This window comes from Crocuta crocuta, unplaced genomic scaffold (assembly GCF_008692635.1).
Source record: "Crocuta crocuta isolate KB4526 unplaced genomic scaffold, BGI_CrCroc_1.0 scaffold271, whole genome shotgun sequence".
In the NCBI taxonomy this organism is placed as follows: Eukaryota; Metazoa; Chordata; class Mammalia; order Carnivora; family Hyaenidae; genus Crocuta; species Crocuta crocuta.
The window spans coordinates 98,364-117,919 of record NW_027527824.1 but is presented as its reverse complement, the minus strand read 5'-3'; the positions used below and the strand labels follow the sequence as shown (position 1 = coordinate 117,919).

Here is a 19,556-nt window from a genome sequence, read left to right as displayed (position 1 = left end):
GTCTAGGTGTATAGACTGGGAGACTCAAACTCACCCCGCACACAAATCCCCATTTTTTAAAGTTTTTTTTTTATGTCTTCCTGTCCTTACAACCTGAAAGAGGGGTGAAGAGAAGATGGACTGCAGAGGGAGGGATAAACCTGTGCCCAGTCACACACGCAGTTTCCCTTCTTAGAAATCCAACCAGCAGTCCACGGTTGGTTCCCTTCAGAAAAATAAGTCTACAGCTTTTCTTCTCTCTTCCCAGGCTTTCTGCCCCAGCCTGTCTCTCTCCTCTCTGTAGGTGTGCCCTTCAGCCAGTCTTTCCGTTTCGGATTCCTGATGCACTTCTCACTAACGTTTCTGGACCTCTTTTTCACTCATTAAAAAAAAAACAAAAACCGGGTGGGTTGAACTCGAGAAGAGGGGACCCTCACCCGCCCAATCTCTTTCTTACAAACATCCCCCCCTCTTTCTTACACACACACACAACACACTCGTGCGACCTCCAGATGTTCCCGACCGGGCGGCCATCTGCTGAGGTTGCTCAGGCGCTCCGGGGGAGGGGGCAGGGATCCCGGTTGCAGGAAGCTGGGAGCGAGGCCTACTGGAGTGGGCGGGAGCTGCGTGCGCACTTTTGAGACGCTCCCTAGGGTGGAACCCAGGCTCAGCTCGGGCTCTGCAGGCGGGCAGGGGGAGGGGCGGGCGCGCGCCGGGGNGCGGCGCTGGACTCTGGGGGCGGGCCCAGGGCCCCTCAACTTTTCCTGGACCCAGGGCGTCGGCAGCCGCTGCCGGACGCCCCGGCCTCGGCCCGGGTAGGGAGCCCTAACTAAGGGGAGAGGGCTTCCAAGAGACAAAGGCTCTGGCCTGGGGCCGGCGCCTCTGGGGTCTTTGTGCGGACACGTGCATCACGCGTTTGTGGGTCTTTGTGGATTTGGATCCGGGGACGTGCATCTGCCTGCGCCTTTGTGTGTCTGTGGCTTTGGTGGCTGTTTGGTGCTTGTGTCCACGTTCTCTGGGCCAGCGTTTGGTTGTGGGTGTGGGTGGGCGCATCGTTGTGTGTCCGCGTACGTGGTCCGTGCCTGTCGACGTGTCTGGGTTGGGTGTCCGTGTAGTGTATGCGCGCCTGGAGCCAGACACCGCCCCAACTCCTCGCTCCCCTGCTGTCCACCGGGGCCCCCGACTTGACTTCAAACTTTTCTCCTGGTTCCTCGGGCAACAGCCCCCCCGTCCCCCTCCCGCTGCAGCGCGGGCAGGGGCGCTGGCAGCCCTCCCCTCCTNAGACGGCCGCGGGGTCCCCCCGCCCCGAGCTTCTCGGAGCGAGTGTATGTGACCGAGAGAGACGTGTCTGCTTGGCGGAGAGGCCGGCCCCAGCCCCCGGCTCCGCTTTGAGATCCGCGCTCCGCTGGTGTCCCGCCCCCGGGGGGTGGGGGTGGGGGGACCAGCCCTCCGGTCCTGTAGGTGAGGTGAGTAGGTGAGGAGGCTCCAGGACCCTCAGCTGGCCTGCAGGGAGCAGGAACCCGGCACAGCTGGTTGCCGATGGGACGGCCACGGGCCCACAGTCCTGCTCTGGGCGAGTTGCTCGGCTCCTCGGGTCGCGGTCACCCTGTTGCGAGGGGGGCGAGAATTCCCTCCCTGCGCGGAGCTGGCGGTGGGGATTACCTGCGCTGCGGGGAACCCGCCTGAGAGCCCGCCGCCCACACTTGGCCCCGGGCGAGGAGGTGACTCAAGAACTCTCCCATCCTTCCTCCCTGCCTGCTCTACCCTTCAGAGAAGTCCAGACTTGCGGAGCCTAGGTTCTGACAGTGAGGGAGGACTCGGGGGTGGGAGTCTGCTGGGCCTTTGATGCTGAGTGGCGAAGATGAGAGCCCTTACACTTTCACTCCCCTGCCCCCCTCACCCCCTACCCTGTACCAGTCTTTAACCTAGAATTTTACCAGATGCTGCAGATGTGAGGGAGGGCCACGAGCCACTCACCCGGGAAGGAGGCAACCATGGGCGCTTTCCTTTCCCCTGATGGGCCTCCGTTTCCCTTCTGGAAAGGAAGGTGTTGAAAACTCCTCCCCTCCCTTGCTGTTGTTGCTAACTGGTTGAGACCCCAGAACGTGGAAACACTTAGATGTTTAACACACAGCTCCATTCTGACTTGATCAGTTCCCAGGCACTAATCTCTATATTGAATGAGGTGGGGGAGAGGTGGCTTTGAAGTTAGGGAGGGGTGAAGTGGAGGGGGGCGGCTGGAGCCCCTACAGCCCTGGAGGGAAGGCTGGCCCTCAGCAGCCAGGGGAAGCCAGGGAATATGTCTGGGAAGCAGGAAGTGTCTCCCACTGAGGGAACACCCCTGCACGTCTCTGTGTGTTCTGATAACAGCACAGACAGAGGTGGTCAGCGTTGTGGACTATCAAGTGCAAGGTGTGTGTTTGGGGGATGGGAAATGGACTTCATCTGGGAGGGAACACAGGGGCCAAATATGAGGGCCTTGAGTGCCAGGCTTAGGAGCTGGAATTTGAACCTGTAGGTGGTAGAGAGCTGCTGGAGGGTTTAAGCAGGCATAATAGAGTGGGATTGGGAATTCTAAGGAAACTTCCTCTGGCTTGTGGGTGGTGGTGGAGACTGGGAGACCGGTCTGCAGGCAGAGTTAGTCAAGAACCTAGATTTTACCCCCACTCCATTGCTTCTTAGCCCTGTGGCCTTGGGCAGGTAACTTTACCTCTGATTCACAGTCTCCTCCTCTTTCAAATGTGAACGGTAGTAACTCCTATCTCCCTGATCTGTTGTGAATGTTAAAGAGTGTAATGAATTACGTGTGCTAACAAAATGAGATGAGGTCTGTAGTCTGCCTCACATCGTTGGGTCGCACTGACAGCAGAAGGCAGAGACAGCATTGACTGTGATCCTAAACCTGATTTCACCACTTGGCCAGGCCCTAAGTCCCCTGCAGGCTGGAGCCAATTGTTGCCCTTACCAAGCAGGAGGAAGCTTTCTCTCATCTGCTTTATCCCTTTCCCATGGCCGGGCCCCACACAGGAGACCAGCTGGACATGATCTGAAGACAGACACAGACCACAAAGTGTGTCCTGCTTGGACAGGGGCCCCAGGAGCTTAGGAGGACCTTTTGTTGGATGACGGGCAGATAAGGCCTCACAGAGAAGGTGACTTTTGACTTGAATGGGTGAATTTGTGTGGTAGACAAAGAAAAGAAGGACCTCTCTGTCATCTTCATCACAGAGGACAACCTGTGCAAAGATGTGGGGCCCTAGAAGCAAATAGGCTTCCAGCGTGGCAAGCTCTCCTGGTGGGATGGGTTTGAAATGGGAGGGGTGGCGAGGTCCGAGTCTTCTGTTGGGACTGTACTGTGGCACCCAGCAAGGCTGACAGTTGGAGGCAGGGGGCCAGGAACAAGGCTTCTGCAGCTTTCTGGGCCAGGAGGCCTGCTGAGCCCGACCTGGACAGGGCAAGGTGCCTGCTCAACTTGGGGGGATGAGAGGGGAAGACAGGGACCCACCCACCCAGGCCTAGCCGCTGATTCTCATTCTGTCCTCATTCTGCCCCATGTGACACAACTGCTTCAGCCTGCTTTGGCGCTGACAGCCTTCCCAAACCCCCTTCCCAATTCCCTGATCAACTCTGGTCAGTGCTAGTAGCCCAACAGGGCCCTGGATGCTGCATGAGGAGAGAATCCAAGCCTTGGATGCGTTTTGGATTCTTCTCTAAACTCTGCCACTGCCTCGCTTTCAGATCGGCTGGAGTCAAAGCTCCTTTTTCTTTCCTGGCCCCTGAACACAGTCACTGGGGGCAGGAACCCACATGCAGTGAGCACCGATGCGTGCCAGGCCTGAGGCTGAGTTTTCATGTTACCTTGTATAATCATCCCAGTGACCTGCTGGGAGCAATCCTAGAATTCCCAAGCATGTTACAGATGAAGGCTCAGACTCAGGGGTGAAGGCACATGCACGCCTCCTAGCAGGGGAGGCACTCGGGTCGGAGCCCGGTCCACCTGGTTGCCAAACCCATTCCTCTGCCCCATACTGCCTCCCTGGGAGTCCACACACGCTGCCTTACACGGAAGGGAACTTGGCAAGCTTCAGGAAGAAGATAGGCTGCATGGAGAAAATAGCATTGGGAGCCTTGCCCATCTCTCTGTAGGTCATCCTCCTTGAGCAAGGCTGCTGGGCCTCCAGGGCCGACCTGCACCAGGGATAATGCTGCAGAAGAGGCCAGGTACTGGGTGTCAACATACCTGGATCCTGAGTCCGGCCCCTGTCTTCACTGGCTGTGTGACTCTGGACAGATCACCAAACCTCTCTGGGTCTCTACGCAGCTGCAGGATAGACACAGTGCTATCTAACCTGCTGATCTTGCAGAGGGACTGAGCAGCCACTAATAGTCGAGGCACTGGAAAGGTTGAGAGGTATCGTTTGGTGAAAGAATAGTATTCTGCATGCCTGGTTTATCTTCGTACAGCACCAGCTCTGTGACAGCTTCAGTGCTTCCTTAGCTCCAAGGACATAAAAATCAATCTGGCCCCGTCCCTCCTCCCAGGAGGCCAGACAGGTAAACGTAGTTATAGTCCAGCACCATCGGCTCTAGCCGTCATCCACACGGTAAGTAGAGTCACAGTGGCATAAGGAGGGATTTGGAGCTTAGACACCTGGATTTGAGACCTGGTTCCTCTCCTTCCCGGCTCAATAATGTCGTCTCTTTGTCTGCAAAATAGGGGCAGTCATCCCCACGGTCAAGGACTGATGAGGCAGAAACTAGATGGTGACGTAGAAGTGCGTGGCGAGCTGACGTGTTTGTACAGATGTGCGACATTCATGACTATGTTGGGAGAGCCAGCCCTCAAGGCCTGGGAGTTTGGCCCTGAAATTCTTTTGGCCTCGCGTTTCCAGAGCTGACTAAGTGGTTAGGGGGAGGAGAGGGTGGGCAGGATGCTAGTGGAATTTCCACCTGGGGATTTCATTGGCATCATCTCAAGTGAGCTCATGGCCGAGGGAGCCAGGTGGGGGGCGGCTCAGCGCTGAGCAGCTGGTGGAGGCAAAGGCCTATCTCAGGTGGGTGCTGGGGCCCTGGTCCAACCCGAGGCTCAGCCCCCACCCCAACCTCATTCCTGCGCCAGGGGCTTCCTCTTGCAGGTGTAGTGAGGAGCTGGCAAATCTTGGCTCCAGAAACCCTGTGGTCCAGCCCCAGGGGCAGCCCCCTGGGGCCAGGGAGGCCCAAGCTAGAACTCCTAGCTCTAGACAAGTCTCCGGGGAGGAGGAGGAGGAGGAGGGGCTTGGGGCCTTGCCAGCTGATGCCAGCACACTGATCGTGGAACGTTAAGCGGTCACAGACCCGCCAGGCACCTGGCACTGCACTGGGTACTTGAATGAGAGGAACATAAGGAAGAATAACGTGGTCATTGCCTTCTGGAAGCTCGATAAATCATCACCGTCTACTGTGCATTGAGCCCTTAACATGTGGCAGACGTTGAGCCAAGGGTTTCACGCGCTCTCCCTTAATGCTTTTACCACGCCTGTGTTGTTCTCCCCCCTGAGGCCACGGAGACTCAACAAGGCGAGTAGGTACAGGGCTGGACTCTCACCTGGGTCTGAATCCTGCAGTTGGTCCCGAATTGCTGGGCCGGCCATTCACCTAACAGTATTTGCCATGCCCGACGGGCCTGGCTCTGACCCCGGTGGGGGTCTGTGAGGGGGAAGGGATGAACAGGTGAAGAGAAGGCAGATTCACGGTCCCAAGCTGCTTGCACTTCAAATCAGGAGATGGGCAGGTAAACAACGGTAGAGAATTTAGTCAGTATGCATCTGGAGAGCGTGTGAGAGGCCCAGGGAGGGAGGGAAGGAGGGAGAGGTGGCCCGGGGGCCCCAGTGGACAGAACAGGCTTTGTTCCACTGGGTGGTGCCGGCAGCAGTGAGGCAGCGAGACCCAGGTCCTGCTCTGCCATTTCCTCGTCGTCACTACCCACTCTGGGCCTCAGCTACCGGTGCGTGATCTCTGGGGGACCTTCCAGTTCCCCAGCCCTGAATTCTCTGCATTTGAGGAAGTGTGACAGGGCCAAGAGTTGTTCAAAAGTCACCACCGTAGGTTCAGCTCAAGATGGGGGCTCCGCCGGGAGTGGGAGGGCGGTGGGGACAGCTGGCAGATGCTCTGTGCCAGGAGAGCGGATTTCTGCAGGCAGGAGTAGAAGTTGGGAGGGTTTTGAGAAGGAAACGATGTGGCCAAAGCTGTTCCGGAAGCTGTCCTAGCAGGGAGACTTGCCTGGAGTCTGTTAGTGAGCAGCCACACCGCTTCGTCAGGGCCATCAGCAGACTTCCCTAGTGTCACAGTGGGTGCACCAAGGAGTAACTCATGGCCCCTGCCCAGAGGACCTTCTCCTGTGTCCCCCGAACACAGAGTGGGCAGTTTCTGAGCCCTCGTGTTCTGTAAGCTGGCTGACCAGCGTCTTTTATCTGCAGGTCGGGGTTTGGAGAAGAAGTGATACTTCTTAGGCCAAAGATCCCTTTCCCCCCTTGGCTTCAATGGTGGCCCTCTGTCTGCCTTTCCCTTTCTCCCCCGGGTAGATCACAGGTCCCAGAGGAAGGCAGAGTTCGTGCTGTTACACAGATGAGAAAACCGAGGCTCAAAGAAATAAAGAAAACCATGAAGGTCACACAGGGAGTAGCAGACCTGGCACTAGATTCCTGGTCTTCTGGGTCCGAGGCAGGCGTTAGTGATCTTGTTCTGAGTTGGTCTCATGTCCCCATGACTGGTCTGGAAGTCTCATGAGGAAAGGGGCCCTGATACCCCCACCCGACACACACCACACATGGCCTTGCACAGTGCACCCTGCACTTAGTAGAGATTCAGTACATCCTCCTGATAAGTTCTGAACTCCTGACACGCTGGAGCTGAGCTGTGTAGACTCAGCCTCTTACTGGGAAGCTGGAGAAGCTGAGGCCCCGAGAGGAGATGGGGCCTGTCCACAGGTGTGAACAGGCCCGTCAGAGCAGGGACTACGGCAGGGGCCCCCGACCATCCTCCAGGGTCTGTCTCGTCACGGTGCGCAGTTGCCCTCCCCTTCAGCCCCAGAGAGTGGCGAGAGGGATGGGGGAGGGGCCTCAGTGGCCCTGTGTGGGGGCGCCTCCTACCGCGTAACCTAGGAGGGGCATCCACTGCTCCTCTGTCAAGTCCTGGCACTGTGGTCTCTGGTCCTCACAGCAGCCCCTCGAGGAAGGCGTTGCTGTCCCCATTTTCAGTGAGAAAACAGGCTCAGAGAGAGGGAGTCTCTTCCCAGAGTTGCCCAGTTTGGCATGTGACTCCCAGAGTTGCAGCTCCTTCAGATCAGGGCACTGATCCCAGAGTGACAGTTTTCGTCTTGAGTGCCAACTCTGATCAGTGGATAGAGGCCTGGAGCACCGAGTTGAGGAGAGCTCGGAGGCCCTGTGCAGGTCCCCAGGAAGTGGTGCTGTGATTGATTCATGACCGCGGATGTGGCAATAGGTGGGATCGAAAGGCGCCATCTTTCCATTAGTGTGGCCTCCACCCCTTGGGGGCCTCACTTCTCTACAGGAATGCTCAGCTTCCTAGTCTTATCTTCACAGTCCCCTCTGAGGCTGATGGGACCATTGTTACCACCCCAGATGCGTAGTCTAAGGAATTGGTCCAGAGAGGTAAAGTGACTTGCCTGGATCACGCTGCAAATTAGTGTGCAAGGTTTCTGGCCGTGAAGGCCTTCTCCATCCACGAAGCTGAGGCTGGTGGTTTTTGTCAAGGGGAACTCACATTAGTCATCCCTTCCCAGAGCCACTAGCCCTGTTGAGAAACAGTGTGGCCTCCCAGGAAAGAATTGCTCTTCCAGAGGGTACCGATAAGAGCTTGGACACGTTTGATACATGTGTGCTGAAGGAAGGAAGGAGAGGGGAGGGTGAGCCCCCCCCCGCCTCCGCTGGTGGCCGCCCCTGCCCGCNTTGGACACGTTTGATACATGTGTGCTGAAGGAAGGAAGGAGAGGGGAGGGTGAGCCCCCCCGCCTCCGCTGGTGGCCGCCCCTGCCCGGGCCGCGTTCTTCCCCTGAACTAGGAAGCCTGCAATGTTCATTTCATCCCCAGGATAGTCCTATGAGGTGGCTGTTAGTATGTCCATTTTACAGATGAGGAGACTGAGGCTCAGAGATTATGGCTAGCCAAGATCAGAGGAAGCAGAGATGGCCATGAGACACTCTTAGGAGGCATTGTTGGTATGTTTGTCAGTGTGTTTCATTTATATATATTTTTTTACTGTAGGAGAGGAAATAGGAGTAGAAAAGGAGATTAAGACATGTTTAAACCACTCAGAGTTCTACCACCTAAAGAAAAACTACTGTTGTGTGGATATATTTTCTTCTAGACTTTCTAAAATTAGGGTCCGGTTGGTTGGTTGTTTTTTTTTTTTTTAATGCATAGTTACAATCTTCCTAGACATGCAATTTATCCATATACCTAGCATTATGGCGTCAGCCCCCTCTATGAAGCCGCAGACTTGCCTGAGCATGACTTTTATGGACTTGGTAAGATCCGCAGGAGACTTCAACAGCCACCCTGAGTGGGCTGGGATGCCCAAGGCTGGAATCAGGAGACCAGAGCCTGAACGTGGGCCACCAGCCCCTCACAGGGGGTCCGTGGACAAGTCACCACACACTGGGTCACAGCCTCCTCAAAGTGCCAGTGTGGGCGCCCTGTCCTGTGGCCCCCACGGCATCAAATGAGCAAAGGCCTTTTGTAAACTATAGTGAGCTGTGCCCCTGGCAAGAATTTTCCTTATCTTCCTTATCTTTCTCAGTCTCCTCCTGAGAAAGTTCTGCCTTCCCCCTTGGCTCCTGAGCCTTTTGCTAAGGGCTTCGAGCAATGGTGCCAGACCCCCGCATCTCTGAGATGCTCATATGTAAGGCGCCCCTCCCCGAGGGGACATTTCCTCAGAGCAGGACTGGAGCACTGACTCTTCAAGACCACCAGCCCACACCTCTGCCTTTGCCCCCTTCTGGGTCCAACATTGTAAGGCATCTCCAGGATTCCTCCCTTCTCGCAACTTCCTAGGACACCCCCGAGAGGCTTCTGGGCCCTCCTGTGACCTCCTGAAAAGTCCCAGAACCACTGAATGGCAGCTAGAGCTGGCCTTACCACTCTGGCCGCTTCGCTCCTCTTCTCGGCAGATACAGAAGCGCCTTTTCCACTGGAGCCAAACCCGATAGAAGGTCACCGAGGCCTGAGCTCAGTTCCAGGCCCTGCCACCTTCCCCTTCTCGTGCTCAGTTTACTCTCAAATGGACTCAAGATGCTGACCTCCTGGAGTGACTGCAGATGTGGGAGAGAACGTGAGTCCAGCACTAGCCCATCCCAGGGACGGGCTCTGTCAGCACTTACCGCTGCCAGTGTCAAGCCTGGCGCAGCGGACCTTGTCTGACTGGCAAGCACAGTCACCCAGGCGGGTCTCAATCCTTGCTCCTGCCCCCCTGCGCCTGCTGTCATGTCTCCAGTGGCCCGGGAGTGACCCCCTTGCCTTCGTGCACAGCGCTTCACAGTTTGCATTGTACTGTGGTGGGAGTTGAATCCCCTGATGTGAGGAGGGCAGGGCAGGAATTACTGCCTGTGGTCCAGGGGACAGGCTGAGGCCCGGGGAGGGCAGTAAGAGGCCCCTGCGCTGGAGGGAAGGCTGGGGCTGTGTTCGGGCTGCCCGTTACATAACCAGGAGCTCAAGAAGGGCCACCTGGCGTTTAATAGGCACATTGTATAATCACCTTTGGGAACCAAAGTGTAATCTCAAGGCCTCTGTGTGTGTGTGTGTGNCCCGGAAGGGTGGGTATGGACGGATAGGCTTGGCAGGGAGGGAGGGGCTCAGAGTGGTAATGAACCCCTGTGGTGAGAGGCTCACCCAACATAACAAAGGGGGCCTGGAGCAACTCAATATTTGCCTTTTGGTTCCAGACACTGGAACACTCTGTCCTGCCTTATTTGGGACAAAGTCCAGGATGCACCTGGGCCGGGTTTAATCCTCAAATTGGCCCTCTACAAAAGAAAGGGGTGGGAGGGGAGAGGCCCACAGAGGGGAGCGGAGAGAAGAGCCCCACTTCTCACCGCCCCTGTGAAGAGCCAGAGTGTGGATCAAATGGCGGCCCCTTTAAAGTTTCATGTAGGGCTAGTAATGCTATCCTGCTTCTCCCCCTCTGTACCCTCTCCCTAAAGGCCAGTAGGGGAGGGGAGGGAAGAGGAGACTGGGCAGGGGGGCAGAGCACAGCCACGCCAGATGAAGAGACCTGCTGGGGTGAGGCTGGGTGCCTTCTGTCTCCCGGGTGGAGTGGCCACTGTGCGGCAGGAGGGGGGGACCACAGGCTCTCCAGTCAGAGGCTTTCATTACTCAACCCTCTCTCTCATCCCCCTGTGAGTCCCTCCCCCTGCCCCTCTGTCCACGGAGCTGCAGTGGGTGTGAACTCAGGCTCTGGGTCACACAGACGTGCGTGGATGTGGAGGAATGGAGGTGACCACGCACAGGCAGTGCCGGGCATCACCGGCAGCTGCTGTTAGAATTGTACAGGGAGGGAAACTGAGGCCAAGGGAGGACAGCAGCCTGTGTCATAGCATGTGCCTGTGGGAAAAGCCCCTCTTTTCTGGCCACCTGACCAGCCCCGCTGGAGGAAGCAGATGAAAATAGAGGAATTGGGATTGAGCATGCCTGGGCTCTAATCCTGCCCTGCTTTTTACTAGTTTGGGATAAAACCCAGTTCCTCTCTGAGCCTCTAGTCCTTCTTCCACATGAGGGACCCAGCCCAGCTGCCTGCCCTGGGTTAAAGAAAGGGCCCAAGACGCATAACAGCTATATCAGCTCTGGGTAGTGAGGGACAGGGCAAGCGGGAAGGGGCTTGGGACAAGTGTCCCCAGAGCCCGTCTGGAAGTCTAGACACAGGGACCCAATTGGAATGAAGGATGCTGTCTCTGGAGAGGGCTGAGGACTATGGGCTCAGCTATTGTTACTCACAAAGAGGGTGGGGTGGACAGGCACTGCACCCCCCCTTACAGAGAGAGACGTCCATCTGAGGGGATGGAGTACGGGTCTCAGACGCGGTTCAGCCCCTGCCAAACCACGACAGTGAGTCACGCTTCCTCTGCACTCCATCTAGGTCCGTCCCCCCTCACGTGTGGCTGCACATAGCTTTCTGAACCTTCTGCATCCCAGTTCCCTCTTCCTGACGTCGCTGCCTTGCAGTTTCTGTAATGGTGAAGGTTAGGTGGGGCCGTGCGGTGCAGGTAGCACAGCGCCCGGCTCTCCGCACGTGCGCAGAGGCGGCTAGGGCACCGTGACCCCTCCTCGGCAGGGCCTGGGGCAAGACCAGCCCGTGGACCCTCACCCATCCGAGCTGGAGGGGCCAGCCAAAGACCTGTCTAGTCCAGGGGGTTTCCGGCGGGGTTCCTGAACATCCTTGGGCGGGAGTGGTAAGTAAGCCTGGAAAGTTCCAAGTCCCCACCCTCACGTCAGCCAGAACATTCGCACTTCCATCTGCTAATCTTTTTTCCAAGAAAGGGTTCCGCGCTGCTTTCGGTTTACAGTCCACCCATCTGGCCGTTTATCATACAGATGGCGAGACTGAGGCCAGAGAGGAATGGGGACCAGGAGTTCTATGGGGAAGAGTGTTTCAGGGAGAGCATCCCGGGAGGACAGGACCAGTGGCAGCAGCGTTCGGCCGTGCCTCGATGCACCAGGCGCGCCGCTTGCTTGGTGGGCTAGGGCCAGCTGGTCTAGCTGCCATCCCTCATCCGTGGCTCTCTTTCCAGCCCCCACCATGCCGTGGCCCCTGCTGCTGCTGCTGCCTCTGCTGCTGCTGGCCGTGAGCGGTGCCCAGACCACCCGGCCATGCTTCCCCGGATGCCAGTGCGAGGTGGAGACCTTCGGCCTCTTCGACAGCTTCAGCCTGACACGCGTGGACTGCAGCGGCCTGGGCCCCCACATCCTGCCGGTGCCCATCCCTCTGGACACCGCCCACTTGGACCTGTCCTCCAACCGGCTGGAGGCCGTGAACGAGTCGGTGCTGGCAGGGCCGGGCTATACCACGCTGGCAGGCCTGGATCTCAGCCACAACCTGCTCACCGGCGTCTCGCCCACCGCCTTCTCCCGCCTTCGCTACCTGGAGTCGCTTGACATCAGCCACAACGGCCTGGCCGCTCTGCCGGCGGAAAGCTTCACCAGCTCCCCCCTGAGCGACGTGAACCTCAGCCACAACCGGCTCCGAGAGGTCTCGGTGTCCGCCTTCACCGGCCACGGCCAGGGCCGGGCGCTGCACGTGGACCTCTCGCACAACCTCCTGCACCGCCTCGTGCCCCACCCCGCGGGGGCCAGCCCACCAGCGCCCGCCATTCAGAGCCTGAACCTGGCCTGGAACCGGCTGCGCGCCGTCCCCGACCTCCGGGACCTGCCGCTGCGCTACCTGAGCCTGGACGGGAACCCGCTGGCCGCCGTGGGCCCGGGTGCCTTCCGGGGGCTGGCGGGCCTCACACACCTGTCGCTGGGCAGCCTGCAGGGGCTCCCCCGGCTGGCACCCTATGGCTTCCGTGAGCTGCAAGGCTTGCAGGTCTTGGACCTTTCGGGCAACGCCAAGCTCAAGTGGGCGGGCGCAGACGTGTTCGCAGGCCTGGACGCCCTGCAGGAGCTGGACCTGTCAGGCACGAGCCTGGTGCCTCAGCCCGACGTGCTGCGCCTCCGCCTGCCCGCGCTGCAGAGCGTCAGCGTGGGTCAGGGCGTGCGGTGCCGGCGGCTGGTGCGGGAGGGCTCCTATCCGCGGCAGCCGGGCTCCAGCCCCAAGGTGGCCCTGCGCTGCGTAGACACCGGGGAGAGGGCTGCCAAGGGCCCCAACGCTTTGTGACACGCGGCGTAGCCCGGGGCCGGCTGACACCCCGCTGCCCCCGGGCTTCCTCAGGTCCCGGGTAATTTATATTTTCCCGTGCCGATGCCAGGAGGCACCCTGCAGGCCTCTGCGGCAGCAGCATCGAAAGAGAACCGTGGGCCTAGGGAGAGGCTTTGGAGCTGGGACCCGCACCCAGCAGCCAAGTCTGGCCCCTTTGTCTGCGTTCCTCCCCAAACCAGAAGTAGAAGGTCTTAGATGCCAAACCGGAGACGGCAGCCCGCTGCCGTCCTTCCCCACTTGTCCCCAAAGTGCCTTCCCTCAGGCCTGGGCCGACCCGACCTGTGGCAGGAGGAGAGTGGATGGGCGATACCGCTGCAGAAAAGAGGTCCGGCCCGTGGCTGAGCACCCCCTTGGGCCCACGGTCCAGTCACTCAGAGGCATGAGCTTCCTTTATGAAGTCGCCCCCGCTTTGCTCTGGGCACCTGAGGCCCACCTCATCCTTTTCTCTTCCTCTAGGACCCTGGGTAGATCCTTAGTCGTAGAAGGGACTAGAGAAAAAATCAAGTGCACCTCCTCATGTGACAGATGGGGACACTGAGGGCTAGAGAAGGCAGATGGCTAATCGAAGGTACTAGAGCCACGGAGGCATAACCGGCCCCAGGGTCCTGCCTCCCAGCGAGGCCTTTGCACTTTTCCGTCTTCTCTAAATCATGCCCTCCGTCCCCTTCCTGGGCCCCCCCTCCTGCCATTTGTACCCTTTCCCTGTCCTCCCCAGGACAGGCGAGGGCCTCAGAAGTGGGACTCTGGGCCCTGTAAGCAGCTGGGTGGCACAGGGTAAGTGAGTTCACCTCGGAGCTTCTGGAAGCTTCAGGCATGCCACTCCCAGGCCCACCAGTTTCCCACTCTGCAGTGGGGTCCTCCAGCATCGAGACTGGAAATTGGTCTTTTGACCCCTGAGGTACTTACTGTGTCTACATGCAAGGAGTTGATGCAGCCCTGGAGCCCCAAGGGGCCTCCCAGACGCGGTCCCCGCTGGCCCTGAGCCCAGCAGCCTGTCTCAGCCATGTGTGGGAAGGAGGCAGGTACCCCCATCAATGTTCATGTTCTCAGCCCAGCCCTGGGCTCTCTCCTTTGTATTTGTTCTATAAAAATTGTTGCCTCTGTAAAGGATTGTTACTTCCACCACCCCTCCCCCGCCCCCTGCCGGCAGGGGATGGAAACGTGCCATTTGTAAAAGAAGAAAAACACTGCGTTTGTTCACTTTTGTGATATTGGGTCCTGGGGATGTGTTGAGGGAGGAGGTGTTGGGTGGAAGTGATGGGGCATCAGGGGGCTGGTCCCACAGAGCCGCCCACAGGACAATGAGAGCTCTGTCCCCCCCCCCAGCCCCACCCTACACTTAACTGATCCTTGATTTAATAAACACTATAAAGAGTCCCTCTTTCCATCCTTGGATTAGCGTCCCCCAACATGCTCTGGGCAGCCTGTTGTCCCGGAAAAGCCCCGTCACCCCATCCCCTCTCGCAGGATTTGGAGAGAGAGCTGATCCGAGGGAGGGAACTGCCCGGGTGAGTTGCTCCTTTCACTGTGCCTTGTACCCTGTCCACCCTTCTCCGCTCTCCCTGCTGCCCCAACTCCATGAACTTGTCAGGCCCTCGCACACCTCTGCCTTTGCCCAGGCTGTTCCTCTGGGGCCTTCCCCTGCCCCCCACATCCCTGCCTCTCAGCTCCTTCCCACCGTGATAGAGCCAGTTCCTGCCTCACCTCCGCAGAGCTTTCCCTAAGGCCCCCTCCCTCCTCCGAGCAGCGGCAGTACTTCATTCCTTCTTGGCATTTTGCCTGCTGTGGCGCCCTAACTCCTGTTCGCATGCTTCCAGTCACAGGGAACTCACTTCCAGCTCATCTGAATGGTTCTGTTGTCTGTAAGTTGTTCCTTCTAACAGGCCAAGGTCTAAGGGAACGTCCATCGCCATCATTACCGACAATGACCAGTTTTTTCTGATATCGCCTCTGCCAAGGGACTCTTGTTCTTGGGGTGTGAGTGGGAAGGACACACAGAAGACACCCGAGCTGCAGGTAGCTGTGAGAGCCTGCGGGGGGTGGGGGTGAGGTTAGGAAGGCTTCCTGGAGGAGGCTGGTCCACAGAGCTGAGAAGAACAAATGGACCTGGACGGAGGGGGCTGGCACCTAGCAGGAGGGAGTCACAGGTGAGCTTTGGCACAACACTCAGAACATTCAGGCTACAGGTCTGGCTGGGAAGCTTACTGGTGTTGTCACCTAGGACACTCCCCCACCCCCAAGGCTTGGGCTCCATGAGCTGGAGGCTGGCACCCATCAGTCAATATGGGAGTATGTTCCAGCTCTCAGATTGGTTCTCCACCCTTCCCTCATCTCCTGGCTCAGGGGAGCCTTCAAATGCAGAGGCAGGAGAGGGATCCCAGGGACGTTCACCCAAAGCCCCCCTGAAGAAGACTGGGGTGGGGCGGGGGGAAGGGAATGGAAAGTAAGTGTCTTTAAAATGGGGACAGAGGCACCTTGGGGAGGCGGAGCCCCCTGCGGGAGACACGTGAGTTCTGGGGCAGGTCACCTCTGCCGGTGGCTGCAGCTTCACCTCCAGCAAAATCGGCAGGGATGAAGCTCTGTGGTGAGGATGGGACCGTCACATTGTGGGGCTCCTCCGTCCAGTGGGGCACTACCTACCTAGCACATCCCGCAGCTCCGGCCTCCTGCAAGCCTTAAGGAGAGCGAAAGCCCCGGGGGACCAGCGGCCCTCCCCTAACCCAGCCTTCCACGTGCCCCTCCGGAGGCTCCCAGCCCGCAGCGCCACCACGTGGCCACACATGGCCAGACACCCCCGGGGGGGAGGGGGTTGCGCGCTTTGCAGGCCAGCACCTCCTTCACAGCCACGCAGTCTTCACGCTGCTACGGTCCGTCCTCCTGGGATCCCGGGGCCGAGAAGAAGGACGCTAGAAGCTCACAGATGTGTAGGGATGAGTGCAAAGATTCCGCTTTAGTGTTCACAGAAAAAGATTAATTAAAATCCTGGGTCCATCACCCACCCACCAGTTGTGTGACTCTGGCCAAGTCACTTTACTTCTCTGAGCCTGGAAAATGGGGATGAAAATACCTCCCTCCACAGGACTGAATGAGCAAACGAAGTAACGTTTGTAAAGAGTCAAGTACAGGGGGTGCCTGGGTGGCTTAGTCGGTTAAACGTCCGACTTTCGCTTAGGTCATGATCTCGCGGTTTGTGGGTTCGAGCCCCGCGTCGGGCTCTGTGCTGACTGCCAGCTCAGGGCCTGGAGCCAGTTTCGGAGTCTGTGTGTCTCTCTCTCTCTCTCTGACTCTCCCCTGCTCACACTGTCTCTCTCTCTCTCTCTCCTAGAAATAAATAAAAAATATTAAAAAAAAAAAAAAAGAGTCAAGTACTGTGCCCGGCTCGAAAGAGACACTCCACACACGCTTGTTCTCTCCATGCAACCACAGAATTATGAAATAGATTACAGAATCATAGCAGTTTTAGACTCGTGTTTTGATAACTGACTCAGAACTGAAGGGTTTCATAAAGGTTCCGGATTGTGGTTGCAGAACCGAACGCTAAGCCGCAGGATCTTTGCTCTGTGTGCCAGACACAGAATAGAGCTTCAACACATGCCAGTCGGGCTTTAGGGACGGGCAAACAGCTGAGGCATAATTTGTCATCAGGGGCACAGGCTGGCTCACAAACGTTTCCTTGCATTTCGCTAATAATCAGCTGCCGCTTGCTAGACACATGTTCCTTGGACTTGGAGTACGTGCTAATATTTCCTCCTCACAACTGTCCCAGGTGATATTGTCACCAAACACCATACCAGCCTGGGCCTGGCTTCATCTGACCAATGGTGAGTTGTTTTTGCTTGTCCGACTTCAGCGGCTGGGCCACGTATACAGATCCCACACGTCAGCGAGGGCAGAGGTGCTGTGAGAAGCCGAAACGACACTGGGATCCCATTTATTTGTTCTCTTGAAAGTAAGTTGGGGAAATCACACAACTCTAAATATCTCCCATCAGACCATTGCTTCTAGATCATAGAGCATGGAAAGCCGAAGATCCAAGTCAAAGTCCTTCCCCTCCTGGCCCCATTTCACGGAGGGGGAGACTGAGGCCCAGAGAAGAGCAGCCCAAGGTCGCACGGCAGGTGACCAGGATTCTGTGCTTCAGAACGGGTGACACAACTTGTGAGGCCCAGTGTAAAATGACAATATGTGGTCTCATTCGAAAGTATTGAGAATGTCAAGATGCCAAGAGCAGAGCATTAAACCAAGCCCAAGGTCCTTCTAAGTCCCATCCCTGCTCTGCTTTAATCCCACACCACTTACAAAGAAGGAAGGAGCAAGCACCCAGTTTGGGTCAGGATGGCAGAAGAGAGTGTGTATAGATTTGTGTGTGACCCCATCCCCCTGGGAACCAATTATTCTTTCAAACGCGGGAATTTCCCTCCATGGGGGTTATCAGACCACCGTTTGAAGTCCCCAAATGGTCATGACCAAAGGGCTCTCAGAGAGAAAGGGCAGATGGAGATGTGAACACTGGCACCCATCAACTGCTTCCAAATCGGCTCACAGGATGTTTCTCTGGGCAAGACAGCCAGGCGTGTCTGGGGCAGAGGCCTACCATTCTGCTCTTTCCCAGTGTCACCAAGACAATAGAGGGCATCACAGGCTAATAAGGCCTTGCCCATCAATGCTCAGTGTCCTGTGTTGGCTAATGCTCACCAGGGAGCAGACGTTCACTGCTACCTAACATCTATCCATACCCAACGCCATCGGCGATAGCCCTCACCGACAGCCGACATCCCCAAAGGGAAAATGTCCAGTGGCAGTAATGTCCACTACTGCTCCACCGATATCGGTGCCCAGTGTTTACAGGGGTCTAATTGCAATTGTGACTGCTCTGTACATCAATACCTAACGTCAGTCCCTGGCGCAACACCTGGCTACAGCAAATAGCTGTCCAGTTAAGTCACATGGCCTTGCTTTATTCTTCTCTTTCATTTATTTAAGTGTCAGCGGTTGTCTTTATGCATATGATTGGTTTGTTGAGCTAGGCAGGAAACTCTTCCTGGGTTTACTGCTTAATTCCAAAAGCTATTTATTATTTTGTTGCACATACCTGTTAGTCAAAATATTCAGATTTAGGAATACGAGCCTATGTTTACGTAGATGTATATGTAACGTGTATGTATGATATGTAATTATTATGTACATGATACAAGAAGACAGAAAAAGAGAAAATGATTTTACAACAGAAGTGTCAAGGCAGGAAAAATTTTCTAACTAGTTGCTTCTTAGAAGCAGCAACTTTTCTTAAAAATTTTTTTATGTTTATTTGTTTTTGAGAGAGAGACTGGTATGAGTGGCGGAGAGGCAGACACAGAATGCGAAACAGGCTCCAGGCTCTGAGCTGTCAGCACAGAGCCTGACACGGGGCTCAAACTTACAGACTGTGAGATCATAACCCGAACCGAAATCAGACGCTTAACAGACTGAGCCACCCAGGTGCCCCAAGCAGCAACTTTTCTGAAGTCGGGTGACGATTCAAGGCATCAGCCGTCCTGTTCAGGTGAAGGGCAAAGAGCCCGACTTCAGGCTGAAAAAAAGCCAGGTTCCCAAATCAGGTGAAGGCCCTGAACAAGGGTTCCTTAAAAGTAGCATAACCAGCAGGTAAGGCACAGGCTCGAAGCCCAGCTTTGCCGCTTATCGCTCAGTGGCCTGGGGTGAGCCATTTAACATTTGAGCCTCAGTTTCCACATCTGTGAAATGGAGGTTGGTTGCTATCTCACAGGCTTGTTGTGTGGAATAAGTGAGTCAGTGTACAATATACTTAAACTAGTGCCTGGCATATACTAAGTGTCATATAATAATATAAAATACTGACTTTTTTTTTGAAAATTCTTTCTCTTGTCAAACTTATAAGCATGCTGTGACTCAAAATATTCTCAGGTTGGGCTTCTTCAGTGGCCATCGGTTCTCAGCAGGTGACCTCATGATTTGCTTAGGAATTTGCCCAAAAGGAGGCTCTACCCTCTGCATCGGTACATTTCAAAATTACCCTCAGGGCACCTGGTGGCTCCGTCAGTTAAGCATCTGACTCTTGATGGCATTCAGGTCATGATCTCACCGTTCATGAGATGGAGCCCCACGTCAGGCTCTGTGCTGACAGTGCGGGGATGGCGTGCAATTCTGTCTCCTTTCTCTGCCCTTCCCCCCACTCGCACATGCGCACGCGCACTCTCTCTCTCCCCTCAAAATAAACAAACATTTTTTAAATGAAAAACAAAAACAAAATCACCATGCAGTTTCCTTCTGACCCATTATTTGTAAGGGAACAGTGCTTAGGGAACCTCTTAACCGACCTCCTCGGCCCGGCAGCCGAGGCTGCAACTGCAACTGATGGCTGCACTCTGTCGGGAATTCCACCATCACTCGTTGGCTTAAGCTACGGAGACGAGCACGTGTCTGTGGGATTAGGGCATTTGCTAACTAATGGGGAGCAAGGGATACCTGACCACTTTCACCGAATGGGATATACCCTAGAAATAACTTTACAGGGATACACTCTGCCAGTTGCTGAGACGATGATGCTAGAGGCAAGGTCGTGCGATCTATGAAGAAGGTAGTTGAAGGCTAAGGTCTCTTACACAGGCAGCCTTCTCTACGAACCAGTGTGATCTCCTGTTATTATATTGATG

General features: G+C 56.4%; 1 protein-coding gene across 2 annotated transcripts; it reads left to right on the top strand.

Annotated features, from left to right (window-relative positions):
• The first annotated feature begins 710 nt into the window (after positions 1 to 710).
• Positions 711 to 14,072, top strand: TSKU (tsukushi, small leucine rich proteoglycan). 2 transcript variants are annotated; one of them, XM_077777930.1, is made up of 2 exons: positions 711 to 794; positions 11,759 to 14,072. In XM_077777930.1, exon 2 carries the CDS (start codon positions 11,767 to 11,769, stop codon positions 12,841 to 12,843), a length of 1,077 nt encoding a protein of 358 aa, XP_077634056.1. In that variant the 5' UTR covers positions 711 to 794; positions 11,759 to 11,766; the 3' UTR covers positions 12,844 to 14,072. The 2 variants fall into 2 exon arrangements, with proteins under 2 accessions (XP_077634056.1, XP_077634048.1); XM_077777922.1 differs by lacking the exon at positions 711 to 794 and adding an exon at positions 9,241 to 9,306.
• The last annotated feature ends 5,484 nt before the right edge of the window (positions 14,073 to 19,556 follow it).

What these genes read in the sequence shown, in the direction of transcription:
- TSKU (XM_077777922.1), top strand. Translation starts at nt 9,267, where the DNA reads ATGCTGACCTCCTGGAGTGACTGCAGATGTGGGAGAGAAC. An exon ending in CTGCAGATGTGGGAGAGAAC is followed by an intron (nt 9,307 to 11,758) that starts GTGAGTCCAGCA and finishes CTCTCTTTCCAG; the next exon opens with CCCCCACCATGCCGTGGCCC.